At 40.2% G+C, this 20,593-nt stretch overlaps 1 protein-coding gene and 1 long non-coding RNA gene across 5 annotated transcripts in view; one reads left to right on the top strand and one right to left on the bottom strand.

Moving 5' to 3' along the window:
* Positions 1 to 18,645, top strand: part of LOC128410251 (uncharacterized) — a 41,107-nt gene extending 22,462 nt beyond the window's left edge. Inside the window, exons 6-8 of one of the 2 annotated variants that reach the window (XR_008329434.1) lie at positions 5,080 to 5,310; positions 15,629 to 15,755; positions 18,117 to 18,645. This is a non-coding gene — a long non-coding RNA (uncharacterized LOC128410251). Of the gene's footprint in view, positions 1 to 5,079; positions 5,311 to 15,628; positions 15,892 to 18,116 lie in introns of those variants that run through there. The other variant, XR_008329433.1, reaches the window with a different exon arrangement.
* Positions 1 to 20,593, bottom strand: part of KCNQ5 (potassium voltage-gated channel subfamily Q member 5) — a 260,135-nt gene that overhangs the window by 9,545 nt on the left and 229,997 nt on the right. For all 3 annotated transcript variants that reach the window (XM_053381258.1, XM_053381259.1, XM_053381260.1), the window contains 4 exons: positions 19,186 to 19,296; positions 16,205 to 16,300; positions 12,770 to 12,864; positions 10,166 to 10,192 (listed from right to left, as the gene is read on the bottom strand). In XM_053381258.1, the coding sequence (XP_053237233.1) occupies positions 10,166 to 10,192; positions 12,770 to 12,864; positions 16,205 to 16,300; positions 19,186 to 19,296 (329 nt within the window). The remainder of the gene's footprint in view (positions 1 to 10,165; positions 10,193 to 12,769; positions 12,865 to 16,204; positions 16,301 to 19,185; positions 19,297 to 20,593) is intronic.

The raw sequence follows: 20,593 nt of genomic DNA, 5'->3' as shown, positions 1-20,593 counted from the left end.
GAAAATTAACAAAATATCTAATAAGTATTATCAATGAAATGAGTATTTCACAAGAGTGTGACATACACTGGTGAATTTCTTGCAGCTGATAGCCCCAAAGCACACTAATGAACTGGGGTTGGAAAATCAGTCAACTGTTAGCGGATCAAAGATGATCTATAGCTTCAGATTTCACATCTAAACAAAAACATCAAAGATGCAGGCTGCTTATTTTTGAATGATTCTCTTGTTTACTTGCAAAAAAAGGGCATTTAGAAATTAAAAGTTGCAGAGTAATCTTCGTTCACATTTTCATGTGAAATATATACGTTACTCTCAGCTGAACACTAGTAATGTTTGCATGGTGCAATCCTTAAAAAAAATTACTCAGAGGTATGTCTAAATTAAATAGGACACTCTCTAGTACGTGTGTCTAGGGTTGTAGCCAGTCACTATACATCAGTAAGACACAAATGGAGATTCCATGTTGGAAGAGATGTGGAATGGTGCTGGGGTTCATAGATTTAGCTCTGCCATTGCTCTTTGCTTCTTGAATGGGCAGGGAGTTAGACAGAAATATGATGTTTGTATTGCAAGTGGAAAAATCTCTAGAACTGGACCAGATTTTACTGGTTTCTGCAGTAAGAACATAAAGTTCTTGTAGAAGCAAATCCATCAAGATACATGTGGCAAAGATTATCTGCCTGTTGCTATAGCTGCTAATCAAGTTGAGTTCCTGTCTGTTCCACTTGTCATGGTCCTTGCATCTTACTGCAGCATGACAATACACAAAACATTGTAAATGGAAGTGTGTTCTAGAATTACCGAGAAACTTTACAACGTACTGTTCCCTATGCCTAGCTCCAATCTAAAAAGGAATGTTCTGTATGAGAATATAAAATGAAATTATGAGGCACCATTGTTATGATGTTTATAGATAATAATAAAAATTGCACATGCAACTTAGTACATCTTATCCGCAGTGCAAGCAGAGATCAGGCAGGAGATCATATGCAACAAATCAAGCACATGCTGGACAAATGGAGGGAGTACTAAAATCATATTACCACAATTTAATATTAGAAACATTGTATTAAAAAGTTCTTAGTTGCTGAGAGAGTACCTGTTTCCAGAACTGTCTTAATCTAATCTCCCTGCTTAACCATAAAAGTGTGCATTTTAAAATTCCTTTGCTTCTTATAGCATGCCATTCCCCTTAACTATTGGGCAAGATTCAACTAAAGAATCCCATCAGCAGAAACTCTACACAAGGATATTCATTTGTTCAATGAAGCTTTCCTCCTCTCCCTCCTCCCCCATATTGGCTCTGAGGCTGCCAGGAGAACCCCCAGAATTGGACATGGGGGGAGGAATGTTCAGTGATGGAAACCAAAATGTTTGTCTTGATGGAACAATAATAGAATTGTACAGTTGGAAGGGATCCTGCAGGTCATTAGCCTATTGCATTTTTTGTATTTATACTCTGTTTCTTCTTTTTTTCCAACACTGCTGCCTACATATAGCTCAGATTATATACTTTGTTTTATTCTCTCCCCCCCCCCCAGGATATACTTGATAGGTATAATTATAATAAATATTGCTTGAAAGCTGGAGACTGAACTATGACTGTGGTAGAGAGTTACGCAAACAGAAATGGCAATCAGAAACACATAAATATAAGTGTTCATATGATTTAGTGTATGGAATTGTGGAGATGTGCTATGAAGGCCCACCTCCAAATCCCCCTGCCCCATTGCAATGAATGCAAGGCCAGAGTACAACTTATACTCACTATAGGAATGCCAATAGAAACAGGCAGGATAAAGCAATATTTTCACCCTCGAAATGAGAGGTGGTAAAACTACATACAGCTCCAGATGTGGAACAACCGTCTAGGCTATCTGCAAGCTATCTTCCAGGAAATTCAGATGGTAAACATAAAAAAGAGCAGTGTGCAAGAAAGAAAAGTTCCATCACGTAAGCAATTGTCTCTCATACAGAAGTATTACTTAGGACCTAGTATGGTCCTCTACCTAATAGAAATAAAGATGAGGAAACTTCTGTAGATAATTTAATACTTGCCTTCATTTGGATTACATTCCTAAATGGCTGCTAAAAGTAAAAGTTACCCTTGTATTTTTTAAGGTTGAAGAGTAAACTGAAGAATTATTCTGTTTTGTTCTTACTGAGTAAAATAATAATCTAGGGAATCTGCTTATAGCTAGCTTGCAAATGACATTATTTGAAGTTCATTAAGGTTCGTAGCTGGTTTTATGAGCTCAAGTCTAAGCTATAACTACAAACCAACATAACTGGATATTTCCTACAAAAAAAGTAGGACAGTTGATAGGTCTGGATATTACTCTGAATATTGTTTCAAGTCACTAGATGTAGCTCTTTTTCCCTTCCAAATGCCTTGATTGCTTTTTTCTTTTGTTATATTTCACTCCTGTATCTACACACTGCCATGTTTTTGTGAGTTCTGTATTTTTCTGCTTTTTCCTATATCTGTTGGCAACACTAGAGGTCACTGTGGTATCATAGCAGAGCTACACAGGAAAACTGCCGAGATTTATTTTTTTTGTATGTGATTGTAAGCTGTTTTTAACTGTTTTAGACATATTTTAGTTGCTGTAATCCACCCTGGGACCCTAGGGTGAAGGGTGGGTAATAAATTAAAATACAACTAGTACTACTAATAATAACAATAATTTTGCTGAATTATCATCAACATTTGTGGGATAGAAGATGTAAGTAGGCTCAGACCTGATTCACACACTGAAAATGCAGCTATGTAGAAGTTGCTGTGTTGTTCCACCAACTTTTAAACACATAATTGGAAACCACAAAAACGAGGGGCTGCAATGGTGTGATGAAAACCTCCTAGAACTACATAGGGTTTTATTTACATAAATGGTTTGCTGTGCAGTATCCACAATAATGTTTTAAAGCACCTGCTCTGCCACTCATTCAGTGTATGAATTAGGCCTTAGGACCAAATCCATAAAGCAGTTATCATACACAAAGTGCATTTCCAAGTTCTACAGAAGAATGACATTGATCAAATTTTGTTCCCAGTCATTGCCTTCTCATAGATTTATAACTGCTATAAGCAATTTGCATGTGCAAAACCAGGTGCCTTCTTCTGCCCCACTGGCAATAAAACATGTCTCTCCTGTTATCATTCTCAACAGCCACAGCAGGCGCTAGAACTCTCCAACAGTTTGACTTTACCCCCGAAGGCACTCTTCCATTATCTCCCAAGACAGACACATGCCAACAATGAATTCTTACTTTATTGATTTTTTTAAAAATCAAGAATCTTTTTGATTTGATATTACTTCTTGGAAACTTGGTGTACTCCCCCCCCCCTTTGGCAGGGAACAGGGGATTTCCCCCTTGAGATCCAAATATAGTAATTACTATTTTTGGTTAAATGGCAAAGAGGTCAAGAGATTCCAGTTGGAGTAAACAACTGTTTGAACATGCAGTTCTGCACACTGTACACTGCACTTCACCTAGCACAGTCCCCACAAGCTAGGCCACAATGACTCTTCAGAAGTGCAAAACATCTACTACTGTAATTGCTTTGCAAGTGGTCTGTGATTATAGCTGCCTAACTTTACAACCAAACAATGTGGAAACACCAAACACCACTATTGCAAAAATCATATTGGACTCAGGAAAACTTAGTTATTAGAATCATTCATAGTTATTTCTTAGCTCAAGCATATCAGACGGAAGAGCACAAATAGTCTTAAACTAAGGCACTGCAACATCGCACTTGTCCCACTGTGTGGAGTATTTAGATTATTGCTACACAAATCATAAGAGGCAATTTCTTTGTGCGTGGCTATTTTGGTATATAATTGCAGGCAGCAAGCAACAAGGAAAATTACAAGCAATTGTAGTGGGCGACCCAGCCAAATAATGAAGAACCCTTTGAAGAGTAAAAACTGTAAAGCATTAAGAAGGGGAAATAAACTCTTCATGCACCTGATGTTAGTTGGCATTCCCAAATATCATGTGAATAGACAGGATGCTGGATACCTATGTTTCCGAGAGGTGTACATCCTGAAGAGCTTCTGTTTATTACTATAAAGCTTACTAGGAGTGAGGGGAAATAGAGGATCATATTACTAAGCATTCCATGTGAGGAAAGGGGTTAGGTTTTCCGTGTAAGGCAAGTCAGACCGCTACCGTTTTTGTTTCTTAAAATTTACAAGCCAATTGTAAAATGTAAGATTGCTGTGTCAAACAGAAGTCAGAATTGTGATTATAACGAAATGTATCCAGAAATGACAGTCAAAAGTCCTGAACATTCATCTAAGACAAAACTGCTGCAATGTATATCCAAAGACAGGTTCAGGATCAGAATATATTACTACAATATAACAGAATAGTAAAAGCCCATCTTCCTAATGGAGTAAAATTCATTCTCTGTTGACAGCCCTCAGTAATTGATAACCTATTTAAGCTTTCAGCAATCTTATGTAGGTTATATGTCAAGCTATCTTTTAAGCAAAGCTTCTTGTGAACAACAAATTTTAACTGGAATGTGTAGAAATTGTGGTTTACTCATGGTCAGTACAAAATATATTGTCCTTCACCTCAATTTCCAAAAAAAGTAAACTGAAGTGCAACTGACAATGTATGTTATGCTCAATAGTTTGTGCAGTTTTTCCATTAAAAGGGAAACCTATTTGATAGTCACAGTTATAAATATGCAACACCTAGCAAAACAGAGAAAATCTAAAATATTGTTTATTTAAAAATAGAATTGAAAACACATCAGTTAAGGGTTAACATTACTAAGGTTGTATCCATTGGTGTTGCTTGATGATAAAGCTTTTGTCAGCAGAACAGGAAGGAAGCCATTTTCAGCTGTTTCCCCTCCCCGCTGCATCACTCCCAAATCTGCTCTGGAGAGGCCCTCAATTCCCTAAAGCAGATTTAGGGGGGCTGCACGGGAATCCATTGGATACAGCTCATAATATCAATATTACTGCCTTGTTACTTATTTAATATTATTATTATTATTTTGCCTGTGAATATTAATGCTGATTTGTTTATTAAAAGACTAAACTCTGTACATCATAGGTAAGGAACCAGAGGCATAGAAGCTGAATGTGGCCCTGCAGGTCCCCCTGTCTGGCTCTCAGGACTCTTCTCAGGGCACATCCCATTGCTAGACCATACCTGCTCTCCCCAAGCCACACCTCATCTGCCCTGCTTCATGTCTCCCTTTGAGTGTTTTTGCCTGCCTGGAATGTGTCCTTGAACTGAGGTAATGCCTCTGAATTTTGTGTGGCTGGAATGTATCCTACAAAGGTAAGAAGAGACACATACATTACTCCACTTACTTTTTTCTTGTCCCAAACACCACTGGCAGAAGGTTGTCCATGAGCAAACATGGCCCTTCGGTTAAAAATGGTACCTTGTCCTTGGGCATAGATATTCCTGCACACTGGCTGAGAACAGCATCTCAAGACATGGCTACTCAAGTGACACTGGCACCATTAAGTACCACAGAGCAAGTCACTTATGCTTACCATAAGAATATCCCCACTACATGATTTGCTTCTACACTCTAAATCAGGAATATTCAGCAGCTGCTCAACCCATATGAGAGTTGCCAAACAGAGCAGCTGCCATGAAGAAAATTTGAACTGGGATTTTAACTTTCAGTAGCTGAAAATGCACCACAGTATGTTGCAATTATACTATCAGTTAATGCAAAGTATTAGATTATAAGTGATGTAGGCTGATACGTGTAGGCCACACTTTAAGAACTACTAGGAACTATGGGCTACTGATTAACCACAAGAAGGCATAGCTAGCCCCCACCCTCTGTGGATCACTGGCTTGGGAGCTTAAGTCCCATTATGCTTACTTTGTGGCTTTGGGTGACCAACAATTCCTGAGCCTTTAACCTGGGTATGTTGTCAGTTAAATGAGAAATTGTATATTGTATACTGAAATATGCAATACAGAAAATAAATAATACTCAGCCTAGGATGCCAACTGAAGAGTGTGTTGTTTTTAAAATGCTGAAGTCATATTTACAGTAGATATATGGTTGTTACATTGGTCTTAAAGCAGACGTGGGCCACCTCTGTGTCTCCTGGCCTAATTTCATGCAGGTGGCAAGAAGGGAGGAAATGGGGGTAAAATGGGTGACAGGAAAGGAAAGGGTGGAGCCTCACTTAACCAACACTGGCCTTACCCATGGCTTGTGGTATGCAGTTCCTTACCCCTGAGGGACTGCAGTCTTCAACAGCAAAAAGGTTATCTACCCCTGTACCCAAAGTATGATAGCTAATACAAACTAAGAACAGTGATGCCTTTTATTAAACCTTATTTTCTTATGAATGTCTCTTATCTCTACAATAGTCTTGTATTTCTTATTTTTCAAGTGTATATGTTTATATGAATGTTAATGAAGAAAATTAAGTTTATATGATTTGTTGAGCTGGGTCTAGTCATAGCAAAGATCAGGCTTCCTCAACCCCAGCCTTCCAGGTGTTTTCAGACTACAATTCCCATCATCCCTGACCACTGGTCCTGCTAGCTAGGGATCATGGGAGTTGTAGGCCAAAAAAGTCTGGAGGGACGAGGTTGAGGAAGCCTGGCAAAGATGGTTCAAGATCTTGAAATATCTTAAATATTAACTCCATGAAAGTTAGTGGGAGGTTTGTGAGTAAATTCCACAGGCCTTTTGGAATATCTTAAAACACTGTTTTAGTTTTTAATAGTTATGGTAGTAACTTGAGTGTGGCAACAGTGCTGACCAAGTTTTGTTTATATATCAGTTTTACTTACTTCTAGACAATGGATTAAATGTGCATTAGCAGTCAGGCTAATTATATACATAGAATTATGGAATTGTACATTTGGAAGTGACCCCAAGGATCAACTAAATCCATCTGCTTGCAATGCAGGAATCTCAACAAGTGTTCCCCTATCCAACTTGAAACCATACTAAACCCTGCTAAACTTTGCAAATGTGCTAGCAGTTTTATTGCTGCACCACTAGGAGGACATGTGAAAGAGAACAATATGAAATTGGTTCTGGCAGCTGTTAGGAGAAGTGGCTCTCACCTCATCCAGAGTATAACAGGATTCCTGTTGCTGGTGATGGAACAACCAACCCCTACACAAAAGGAGAACATTTCCTTTCTCTAATCAGCAGTGGGATAGCTCTGACTGCATATGCAGTTTCCCTTTGATGGTCCATAGCCTCCTTTTTAAGTAATGCATTTCACATTTGGAGTAATGTATCCAAGGCAACTTTGATCTTGTATTTGCAGTATACCTTACTAGTACATTAAGAGCCGTAGATGACTAAAATTGCTTTAAGAAATAGAGGAGGGGTGCAGACCCTATGGCCCTCAAGATGTTGTTGTGACTACAATTCCCATTATCCCAATCATTGGCCATGTTGAAAAAAGAGGGAAAGTGCAAGCCCAAAAGTAAAACAAAGAGGTTCTAACTTGTCTCTTATGTCTTGGGATAGAGACCTTGGGATCTCAAGGTGGATGAGGTCCATGTGAGAAGGGCCATTCACCTTGCTTATGTATTTCTGACATACAAACGTTACTAGACCAGTGTGGAATTGAATCACAGTGAAAGAGATTCCATTGTGCTTTATGAATTGCCTTACATGCTTTAAAAAAATCATACAAATTTATGTATAAAAATAGGTACATCTCTGGCTATTAAGCATGATAGTTAAATGGAACCATGTTCAGAGGCAACATACCGTATTTTTCCCTCTATTACACGCAGATTTTTTCTCCTAAAAAGTAAGGGGAAATGTCTGTGCGTGTTATTGAGCGAATGTGTGGTCCCTGGAGCTGACAAGCGCGAGTGAAGGCAAAAATCAGGCAAATATCAAATCGTCCGGAGAAGGGAGGAAAGCTGCTGCTTTCCTGCATTCTGCCTCAGGGTCTTACTGCCCACCCGCTTCTGTTTCCTTACTGTGTTTGCTCAAACGGAACAAAGAGCAGAGAAAACCCCTCCCCTCCAGGCAAGCAGAGCGTCCTTCCAATTCCTCTCCGTGCGTCTGGGACTCGAAGGCAACATGCAGGTTGGGGGGGGGGGAGAGAGAGAGAGAGCTGGCTGGCTTGTGGGGGGGGGGACTTTTGCCTTCCTTTCCTCCCTCCGGTAAAACCCCTCTCCTGCATTCTTAGCCAGCTGCTTCTCTGCACACCCCTCTCCTTGTCGCTTCTATGTTTTTCCTTCCCTCCCTACTTAAAACGTGGTTCCAATCACGGATCCACATGGATCCTCAGGATCTTTGCATTGAGTCACCCCAAATTCACCATCAGATCACATAGCAATGATCTGATGCAAAAACAGGGCTGCAATGGTGCAAAAACATGGTTACAAAGCACGGATCCACATGGATCCTCAGGATCTTTGCATTGGGTCACCCCAAATTCACCATCAGATCACATAGCATGTCCATGGCTACAGCCTGCACCAAAAAAATCACGCACCCACTGTTGCCTGGGGCTGCAATGGTGCAAAAACGTGGTTACAAAGCACGGATCCACATGGATCCTCAGGATCTTTGCATTGGGTCACCCCAAATTCACCATCAGATCACATAGCATGTCCATGGCTACAGCCTGCACCAAAAAAATCACGCACCCACTGTTGCCTGGGGCTGCAATGGTACAAAAACGTGGTTACAAAGCATGGATCCACATGGATCCTCAGGATCTTTGCATTGGGTCACCCCAAATTCACCATCAGATCACATAGCATGTCCATGGCTACAGCCTGCACCAAAAAAATCACGCACCCACTGTTGCCTGGGGCTGCAATGGTGCAAAAACGTGGTTACAAAGCATGGATCCACATGGATCCTCAGGATCTTTGCATTGGGCTACCCCAAACTCACCGTCAAATCACATGTCTGTGGCCGCAGCATGAAGCACAAAAATGATACATCCACTGTTTCATTCAGAATTTTTTTCCCTTGTTTTCCTCCTCTAAAAACTATGTGCGTGTTATGGTCAGGTGCGTGTTATAGAGCGAAAAATACGGTACTTTTGATTACCACATGTAAGGAGCAAAAGGAATACCTTCATGCTGTGATTGTGATCTTCCAGAGATACTTGTCCAGTTACTGTTGAAAATAGGATACTGGACTAGATGGACCTTGGCCTTCGATTTTTATTATGTGGACCCTACTTACATCAGAAATCCTGCCAGTGCATAAACGCCTGACTGTGTTTATCCTGCTTCATATAATGGGATCCTTCAAAATTCCCTTTTCATCCTCAAAACCAGATGAGTATTGTCTTATAATATAATAATGTTCACCTGCAGGGAAATTTGAAATGACAGCAGCCTACCCAGCATGGTCCCACTCTCTCTAGGCAGTCAGATTGTGTGGTTGTTAGGATTGTCAAATGATGTTTGCTTCTGTGAGTTTAGACAGCAATAGGAGTGAATATGCATAAGGTATGGATCTGGGGGTTATGACAATGAGATAACTCAAAGTGTGTGAAAATATTCATCCACCATTCAGGTTTTAGTCATATATGTAGTATTTTCAATCGATCACAACCACACTATTTAGTTAAAAGTTATGTCAGTTGGTGATTTAAATTATTAAGTAATTAAATTAGTTTTGAATTTATATACAGACGTGTCAATTTAAAAAGTTGTACTGGGGAAAACCATCATATTCAAGACATCACCCTCCTTCTTCAGACTGTTTGCTTGTTTGCTTAGGTATTTCAGTTATTTATAAACCACTTAATTACTGACGTTTCTAAGAGGTGTTTTCATGTGTCACAAGGGATGATTCATCTAGCCCTAATTCATTATCCTGGATAGTAAGAGACAAATGTCTTTCAAGTCTTGATCAATCATTCTGCTATCCATTGAAGTATAGTGCTAGGTTCATACTCCTGCAGAATCCATTATTAAACATGCAAATGTTGCTAGGCATCTGTGGATGATACTGAGCAGTATTCTGTTCTCACAATATTATTATGTCTAGAAAAATTAGAATCCTGTACTTAAATCCTTCCCATTGCTGGATCTGAGCATGAGCTTTTTTAGTCAATACTGTGCCAATATATTTGGAGCCTGCATTCACAGAGATCTGCACCCATTCTCAAACAACGTTTTTCATTTTTAAAACTATATGCATAGAAACACCACAAACCTGCTAGATGCTTCCCCTTGTTCTTTCCTTCAGGTGTCAAAGAACGGAAGAGAGAAAGTTTGGGGGAGAAAGAAATTTGTTATGCTGGCAGTACCGATTATGATGTGGTTACAAACATTATTAGATAAACACTATATCACGGCTGGCTGCATTAATCAAATTAATACATTTAATAATAACATTTTATAAAGCAAACACAAAACATTCAAGCAGGTACTAATATAACTATCGTGACATCAGAAAAAATATTTGAACAGCACCTCAAGGCATGCTAAATGCGCTTAATACATACCATTATTGAATGAGTTGGCAAAGCACTTATTTAGGCAAAATGCAGGTGCTGATATACAGATAACAGAAAGCTGTAGGCTTATTATTAGATGCAGATATCTTTTAATGGAGCACATTTGACTTAGTAATTGGGACCTGAGATTTCACACAGAGGACTGATGTCAGATAATATTTTTCCTTGGCCAGAAGTGTACTGTAATATATTTAGTCAGACTATGACTTAACTGTTTACATAACTTAGGTAACTCTTTAAGTCTAAACAGTGATTGTCTAAAACACAATTAAAACCAACATTTCTGGCCTCTGAGAACAAAATATTTTTATTTTGAAGCTTTTAGGAGTTCCAGTGGAGCAATCATGAGCTTTGTGCCTGCCAATTAGATGAAATTTACAAATCAGCTTTCTGTGCCCATCCAAGTGGGGAAAATGGAAGAGAAGACAAACTAGACTGAAACATAATCTCTCTCTGCCACCCTTTGTCTTTTTAAACAGTTGTATGTCTGCCCCATTTTTTATTGTTGTTAGGCAAAATAGCAGTAACAATTATAGTTTAGCCACAACAAATGGGTCTTGAGAACTCCACACTACTTTCAGTTCCCTTCTATAAGACAGGTAAAGGTACCCCTGACCATTAGGTCCAGTTGTGACCGACTCTGGGGTTGCGGCGCTCATCTCGCTTTATTGGCCGAGGAAGCCTGCGTACAGCTTCCGGGTCATGTGGCCAGCATGACGAAGCCGCTTCTGGCGAACCAGAGCAGCGCACGGAAACGACGTTTACCTTCCCGCAGGAGCGGTACCTATTTATCTACTTGCACTTTGATGTGCTTTCGAACTGCTAGGTTGGCAGGAGCAGGGACTGAGCAACGGGAGCTCACCCCGTCGCAGGGATTCGAACCGCCGATCTTCTGATCGACAAGCCCTAGGCTCTGTGGTTTAACCCACAGCGCCACCCACACCAAAGTCTCAGCTCTAGAGGAGAGAGTAAGGAGTTTAGGAGTGTATAGGATTCTTGTTCAGAATCTATTTGTTTTCCATCTTCACTTATTCTTACAGCTCAAAATGGTTAGGTGACAGTTTTTAAAGCAAAAGAAATAACAAGAATTGCTGTTTCATATGAAAACATGCTAGAATCCATCCTAAACTTCTAGAACTTTATTCTGGAAAACACTTTCTAAGGTAGATAATACAATCATTATTTTGTTGTCATAATTCCTAGAAGGATGCCCAATTTATATTGTTGTGTGTGTGTTTGTAATTAAAAAGCATTATTTTGATTAATCTTTTAATATAGAATTTCTGCTTCAATAGGCATGTTTCTCCCAACCAAATTCTGCCTTCAAATGAATAGGGGCTGTCTCTGTGTCAACTATGATTATCTAACAAGGAACATATATGACGAAATGATATTGTTATCTGCATTTCCATTACACATAGAAGTAGAAAGCTACGCATTTCTCTCCCACTGAAAATAGATGTTTCCCAGGATTCATATCAGTATGACCCATCTAATGGGAATGAAGAACAGCCGTATCAGTTTTATTACTAACACCCTCCTACACAGGTTTCTCACAGGAAGAGGAAACATGTGGAATGTAATTGACAGTAAGGATAACATGGTGACATTTAAGCTTCTGTTTATTACAAAGAAAAAGAAAAACACAGCAGCTTTATGCAAAAAGCACAGTACTGCAAACTGAAAGAAGCAGCAAATTGTTTGTGGTGAATTAACCAGTTGGTTGGGTTTCATTCAATCTTTTCCTAATCTGAATCGTAACAAGACAAAACCTCTGCTGGTATAAATTAGTGTGGCCCTTTGACCTACATGCTGTTTTTACGCCTGCTTTTTCTTCTAACTCTAAGCACAATTAGATTGAGAGAAACCAATGGAAGTCAGCGGGCTAAGCTGCTAGAAATCGGCAATAAATAATGCAGGGGTAGCCAGTGTGGTGCCCTAGAGATTGGAATAATATATCACCAACCATGTGAAGTAGGATGAATTAGCATTAACTGAGTCCAACGCAGGTAATATTTTGCCTAGATGCTATTAGAAGATTAACTTCCAGCAGGGTTTTGAGGACTTGGTGGCGGAAAAAATCTTCTATTGCTTTGTTGTAATAATGGCTCAGAAACAAAAGAAAATGGGAATCCGATTTGTCATTATGTTTGGAGGATGTGTAATTGTCCCAGTTTGCTGCCTAAGTTCCTTAATGAATGGTATTAAGGGGGGGGGACAACAAGACAAAACCACACACTGATTTTTATAAGCTCAAAACAGACATCAAGTACAGCACCAACTGCCAAATTTTTACCTACTTTGTTGGGCTGCAGGTATGCAAGGCCTTCAAATGAGGCTTCCAGGTAGCAATGGAAACGGATTTCTCATCAGCCGCATAACTACGCCATACACACTACATGCAGGATATAGGATAAAGAAAGGGAAAGAAAGGCAAGAGGGAGCAGGGGATGAAACAAAAAAGAAAAGAAAAGCATATTAGTATACCAATACAAGTCATGACTTTTTGGTGTCATTTGTAGCACTGATACATGCCTAAGGGATGGAAGAATACTTTCATAATATCGCCAAGTGGCTGTCAGGTTTGTTCGTCTGCAATCAGTAGCATAAAACCGCCAAGCAGCCTTGTGAAAAGGAAACAATAGAAAGCACAAAGGAGCCAACAATATATGAAATGAAAGCATCGTTATTGCTATGGAAAATCTGCATTTTGTTCAAGCTGGAACCAATACCTGTTACTTTGGCTTAAATAATTAGTTCAGTATGGTTATGCTTGCAGAGTGCAATGAAGATTTGGTTAAGTATTAAAATTCACAAGAAAACTGTACACAAGAAAGTCACAATTTCAATGGAAGGGCTCCTTTCATTTGTGGAGAAACTGGAATCCAGCAAAGGTTTCCTGCTGAAGGAGGGGAAGGGTGGGAGCAGTTTTCACTTGATTTCCCTCCCTTCCCTTGCAGCCCCCAGCCCACCTCCCCTGATGTTACAGAGGGTCTCCCAAACTTTTGGAAGGTCGTGCTAGGGGCTGCCAAGCAGAGTTCTGTATCCAATCCTACAGTAGCTTGGGCTGCTCAATAAAATAGAAGGACTTATCTACCACAACTTTAAGAAACTGTTTTGCTGCACTGTGCGCGTGCGCATTTGACATTTATCTCAAATGATTTTAACAGTGCATTATAGTCAATATCAAGTTGCATTCTCATAAACATGGAAGTATTTAGCAACAACTGTTAGTTGTTTATCCTGGTAATCAGCATTTGAAAATATTACAATAAATAAGATTAATATCAAATACAATTATATTGGAGAACACAGCTTTTAGTGTGATGTTAAACTTTATATGGTATTTTGCATACATTATTCTCACTAGTACCGAGGCCATGTTGTAAATTCATGGCTGAGGTAAGATTTTGAACTAGGAAGCTTCCTGCTCACACTTTCAACCATGACACTATGTCTGTACACTACTAAGCATATCATAAAGCTAATAATAAATCGTATGAACAGGCTATATTTCTAGGATAGTAGTTTCTAGTCCCAATTTTTCAAATTTCACATTCTTACTACTTTTCATTTTAGTACAAATCAATAATAGCCTTCATCATTGGATGTCTTATGCAATTCTAAGACAAAGTTGAGCCCCAATCAATATGGCCAGGTCTTCCAGTACCATGAGGCAGAATGAGGCTGTGTCTGGCAGTCCCTCTTCACCCCTCTGCTGCTCCTATCCTTAGGACCTGGTGCATTGGCAGAACAATCCTTGCTTTTTGGTTGGCCTGGCTCTTTCATTTAGCTGCCCTCTCCTAATGTATGAGCCGGCAGCCCAGGCTACGCACTCCAGCCGGCATCACATATATGCCATGTGTTGCTCTGCTCATGGGATGCAAGATAGTGCTACTGCATTGCAGCATTTGTTTGACTGGGTAGCACCAAGTTCCCAGGCAAGAGTAGTATGATGGTGAAGTGTTGAAGGGCAGAACTCTATACGCCCTGCTCTCCCTACGTTGCCTGTTCCCCTCAGGCGTGGTGGAGTTAGACACTGTCCTGTCGACAGTGTTGGTTTAAGATTCAGCTGCCAGTCCGGTAAGTTTCTGTATGTGGGATGGGGGTCCATATTCATTCAGGCTCTTAATTGACAGTTGCTGGGTCATAACAGTATATAGCTGCAATTCAGCAAATATAGAAAGTGAATTCCTATCTCTTCCCTCCTTCCAATATGAAAACACACACATACATTTTTAAATTAACCCTGTTGAGGTTTTGACAGAGATATGCATCCCTCCCATGTTGTTACAAACCATGTATAAAGCAGGCTCCCATGCTTGCCAGGAACTGTGCACAGCCTGGAACTTGTCCAGTGGTCATGTCAGCATAACAGTTTTGATAGGTTCCCTTTCCTCCCAGCTATCATTCTGTTTTGGGAGTGGGAATGCTCTGTGATTGCTCAGACCTCAACTTCCAAGGCAAGCATAAATGACAGGCTGAGGAAATGACTGACTGAGACATTTGGCAGTTGTACTCTGTGGGCATGATCCAGCATAATTCAGGAATCAGTTCTGCCCAAGTCTTTCAGAGGAGATTAAATTTGGTTTTCAAAGGAATAATGTGTGTGCGCGCGCACACACACAAAGAATGGAGAATTGATTCTGGGCTCTTAAATAATAGCTCAGGCAGCATACTAGACAATCACTTTGGATATAAACCTCGATTTAACTGGGTGTGAAAAAAGCCAAGCAACACAACGTGCAGTATTCAAAACAACAAAGAAGTGAAATCTATTGCACTAAAAGGAAATGTAATTAAATGAAGCAGCTGTTTAAAACATCAAATATGCTAACATTTCGATTTACTTTGTTTGATTCCTTCTACACATCAATGCCACCACTGGGAAGGTGCCCATAATTTTAGGCCAACAGCTATTGTGATCAATCATTCAAACTGTTGTAGTGAATTGTTTGGACAGAGGTCTCTTCCTTCAAACTGAATGTATTTACCCCCTGGCACAGTGTCAGAGACCCACTACTAATAATTAATTGAATGTGGGTGATGGTGCTGTGCCATAATTTAATCTGACATTTATTTATCAGTTCTGGGTTTTTATAAAAAACTATATTGTAAACTGTGTCATGCAAAATATCACACAGTTTGTATCTTTCTAGGTCTTCAGGAGTGATTACTTCTTGAAAACACTACATACAGTGTGTTATCCAAGCACTGAACATGAGACATGTCAAGCACAAACAGCATCTATTGACATCAACAGGAATTGTTGTTATGAATTCAGCAGTAAGTGGTGAATTGTAGCCAAGAATTCAGTTTAACAGAGAACATACTAGTTGTGTGCATGTAGCCCTCTTTTTAAAAAATCTGAAATAGTGCCAATCAGCCATTTAGTAGGAAGGCAGGCACATGAGGAACAGAATCTAGCCTCTACCCCTGAGCAGCAGATTGGCTTGATTTCAGGTTTTTAAAAGTACATGTGAAGCATCCCAGCAACTTGATGAACCACAGTTTTTGTGCATGATTTCCCATCCAGTTTGGATTGTGTGTGCATAAGTCCAGTTCCATATGTGCATGGTCCCTAGCTAGATGGGAGGAAGATATTTACTGCAACATGCTGCACCATGGCAGAAAATCTGGATAATGTTTGCATTTCTTTTACAACTTTGCATGATATTGATTGTAATATCCCTGAACGAAAACTTTTCAAAAAATCTGATTCATTTGGCACTTACTTGAATTAAACTGGCAGCGGGATTCCTTCTTTTTTCAAAATGTTTCTGACGATGCTGTTCCTGTACTTTTAATGCAAATCCTGACCCAAGAATGCCCTGGAGTGCAGTACAGTATGACAAATATTCATGGTCAGGATAGTCGTTTTGGTAAGGGGTTAAGAGCATACAATCTTTAAAATCATCTAGAAGTGTTACACATACAAGTAGCACCTGCCATAGTAAGCATAGCTCCTCCACTCTTTGGATACTTGAAATAACACATTGGACACAATCTGGAGCAAATCAAGTGTGTTTAGTGGCCAGACAATACAGGGTTGTGCCCATTCTCTACAATATAGGGAGCAGAGCAATTTAAAGCACAGTAGTGGTTGGTGGAAGGAAAGCTGTTGAAGCTTTCCCTTGCTCATACATTTCCCCTGAACAACGTTTCTTCAGGTTTTTCTATCTCAAAAGGGACTTCAGTCAAAAGTCTTGGTGCCCAGCCAGGAGCAAAATGAGGACAGGCAGTTTTTTGGGGAAAGTGCAGGCAGAAGAGGTGTTCACTAACCCTCTCCTGTCTGCAGCCTATGTTTTGAATTGTCCCAGTCCAGTTTTAAAGCAATTCAGAAAGAATTTACCATCACCATGTTTACCATTTACACCTCACTGTTCAGTTTGGCTCTATGCCCAGAAGTGCATGCTATGTTGCCAACTTGTGTTTTCACAAGTTTTCCATTGTAAAGAAGGGATGATTTGCCAGGAAAAAAGGACAGGTGAGAGGAGAGTGATTAACCTTTTTTTTTGCCTACTTCTTTTCTCCTACATCCCCCACCCCAATATGTAGACACCCCCACACGTATTCCAGACATTTTCCAACATGTGTATGGAACAATGTAGAAAAGGTAATGGCAAATGGAAATTGCAAGGTGCAAATGACAGGGGGAAGGGTTAAGGACCCTCCTCTCATCTGTGAGCTCTTACCTGCAAATCACTCAGCTCCAGTGCCCCTTTGTAGAAAACCAGGAGTTAGTTTAAAAATGTGAAATAGCTGAGTAAACATGTAGTCTACCCCCTGTGCACTTAATAGCAGCTTGAGTGGGCAATCTGTGCTGGGGTCATAGTGCAGGAGGAAAGGAGGAGACAACCTCTGCCCCATGCTGCAGCCCCAAAACAAATGCATGGAATGCTGTGACTGTTTTTACAAGTGAAAACCATATTGGGAGCTTCAACACAACGTATGGTTTAGCTCTAAATATCAGTGAAATAACTGAAAGAGCTCAACTGGGATTCCTTTAAACTGGACTTAAGTGTGAAGACAGGAAACCTGCAAATTCAGCAGCACGTTCGTTTACTTCCACCAAACATATGTCTTAAGGAAGCATCACAATTATACCACGTAATGTAGTAGTAGTTTTCTCACATTCCATTTGAAAGGTTGAGACTGAAAAATAGTGGCTTGCCTAAACCTAAGTGAGCATAGGGTGATTTAATAGTTAAACCAGGGACCTGTTTTTAACCACTGTGCTATATCACCTTACTCAGTGCATATCACCCTATACTTCTGAATAAAAGACTTGTATTGTGGCCCCAGGGGTGTTCGGGATATTTATTTATAGAAGCAAACTTTTTAGAAGTACTGTATAGTTCTAGGGAACATGGAAAATATTCCAATACATGTTACTAAAACTCACAGCTAGGTGTCAGTGTCAACAGGCAGGCAAGCTTATCTAGGTTCACAAGAATTTCAGCACAGATTATACAGTTTCCTTCCTTCAAGACCAGTAGTTAGCAGCTGGATCAGAAATAATATTTCTGACTTATAAACTCTAAGGTAAATGCTTTACTTTAATTATTAATATAACACAGCATGCCTGCAAGGCATGGAAACAATTTGGTTAATTATATCACCATTGTTATTATTTTTGCATCTCAGCTGAAATAGGTTGAGAATATTCATAATTATACTAAGAAGCTCAAGAGGATAGAACTGTGTGTTCCCTAACTTCCTGCAAGATGAGTAAAATTTCTTCTGGATGCTTTTTGACAATCCAAAAAACATTACAAGGATAATCTCATTACATTTGCCAAAAAAGAAGCCCTGACTGGATCTGCATGAAAATCACAGTGATATATTAACTACTAGATCTTCACGGCAGATCCCATAACCACACAATGATGTGTGTTTTTGGACGAGGCAGATATATTTTCCACTGGGGATATCTGTATTGATGGCAGGAAGCAGGTTCTTTAGCCACTTCAGATCCTGCCCACATCAACCATGTGGATAGATGGGGAACTAGGGTGCACTGAATCTTGTCATTTATGGATAGTGGGGGCTGAATGTCTCATTCCCAATAAGCCTCACTAACATGCCTCACATAAAAAGCTGCCTACTGCTTACGGAACGATATATGGGTACAATATTACCAAAATAAATTCTGGGACTTATCAGATAGATTTTACAGTTAAAAGGTAAAGGTACCCCTGCCCGTATGGGCCAGCCATGTCTGACTCTGGGGTTGCGTGCTCATCTCATTTAAGAGGCCGGGAGCCAGCGCTGTCCGAAGACACTTCCGGGTCACGTGGCCAGCGTGACGAAGCTGCTCTGGCGAGCCAGCACCAGTGCAGCACACGGAAACGCCGCTACCTTCCCACTATAAAGCGGTACCTATTTATCTACTTGCACTTAGGGGTGCTTTTGAACTGCTAGGTGGGCAGGAGCTGGGACCGAACGACGGGAGCTCACCCCGCTGTGGGGATTCGAACCGCTGACCATACGATCGGCAAGTCCTAGGCACTGAGGTTTTACCCACAGCGCCACCCGCGTCCCTGATTTTACCGTTATCACGGGACAATAAATGAGCTTTTAAAGCAGCTTCCAATTTTCCGCATTGTAGATTGCAGAAGTTGCAGTGCCATACAAATAACTGTCCCAGTGTTGTTTCCCATGTATGCCAGCTTAAAGAGTTTGAAGTTTTGCAAACAGTTGTAAAGATACTCACAGCAGGCAAGGCAAAGAAAGAAATGCCAAGCAGTGCAAACCCTGCAGAAAGCAGCCTTCCTAGCCAGGTGAGAGGGGTTTTATCTCCATAGCCAATTGTTGTCAATGTGATCTGAAAAGAAACAAATATAATTCACTGTGAGAAAAAAAATTGGATGGCACAGATGTCGATAATTTTAACATTAACTGGGCAATATTCACAATGGCAAAATGATAAAAGAGTAACCAAAATATGAAACTTTCCTGGTCCGTAAGTAGTGATTTGAATGGGGCTTGCTCACTAAAAACCCCCGCCTTGTTCCTCAAATTAGTGGTGCCTGATGTCCACTGGGACTGGTAGGATTGGGAAGGCAGGGAGACTAATAGCAAGGGAGGCCAGAGCCAACCAATTCCCATTTTGTCTTCCTCCTCATCCCTGTTGAGTTCTGCAAAAGCAATACTGAACCTAAGGAGGAAGCTGACAGGCAGTATCATCCCATGGACTGCTTGTAAATAAGAAGGCAGGCAGGCTAAGGGCAGAATGAGACTGCTGGAGCTGCCTCCATTGCTTTAATCATAGACCAGCTTCAAATGCTTCAAGCTGTTTTTGATATTTTCCCCCCTTCTCAGAAACTGGATGTAAGCCTGCCTGCAGGTGGGAAGTGGCCTGGGGTATTGTTGGGGTGAATGAGTGGACATAGAAAGGGTTAACTCCCCTCCTGGTGACTGATTTTTGCTTGCAAAGGCCTCCCACACTTCAGCAACTAGATCTAAGAATCCACACTTGCACATGCAGCATGCCAATTTGTTAAATAGCAGAATCGGACTCCCTTGAAGCAACTGCATATGAACCCTGAGATAACAGAGAGATTTAGTTTAGAATTAATCTGGATGTCTAAACAAGTAGATTAGTTGAAATATATTCTCAAATGAGAGACACCAGAGAAGTTAAAAAGACCAGGAAAACCCTCAATTAGGTTTTAAGAAAACACCATAAATTGTGACCATTCAATGAAGTTCATTTTGGAAGGTATTTTAACCGTTAAACCATGCCCATCACTGTAGCTTTTAAGAATGACAACAAATTCAGAAATACATGCTACTGGAGAACCTATTATAGAGGCAGTCTAGCATAATAATTTTTTAAGAATCTTCTTTTAGAGGAGAAACAATGACTTGACTTTTTCATTGAGGGGAACTTACGTCATCAACCCTTTTATTTGCAGAACCCCTTGGGGAGGGAACTCCTCTCTCAAGCTGCAATTTGTTTTTACTCTTTAAATAACAGTAGAGCTTTCCCTGCTGTCAATACTGCTGTGTGAAACTCAACTGTATACCGTAACTATCATGGGCACATATTGTGCAGATCCTGTGCCACCATCACTGTTGACAAGACAGAATGGTATCTTACACACCCCTTCCTCTATGCC

The sequence above is a fragment of the Podarcis raffonei genome, chromosome 3 (genome assembly GCF_027172205.1).
Source record: "Podarcis raffonei isolate rPodRaf1 chromosome 3, rPodRaf1.pri, whole genome shotgun sequence".
Lineage (NCBI taxonomy): Eukaryota > Metazoa > Chordata > Lepidosauria > Squamata > Lacertidae > Podarcis > Podarcis raffonei.
This window is presented reverse-complemented; position numbering and strand designations above follow the sequence as displayed.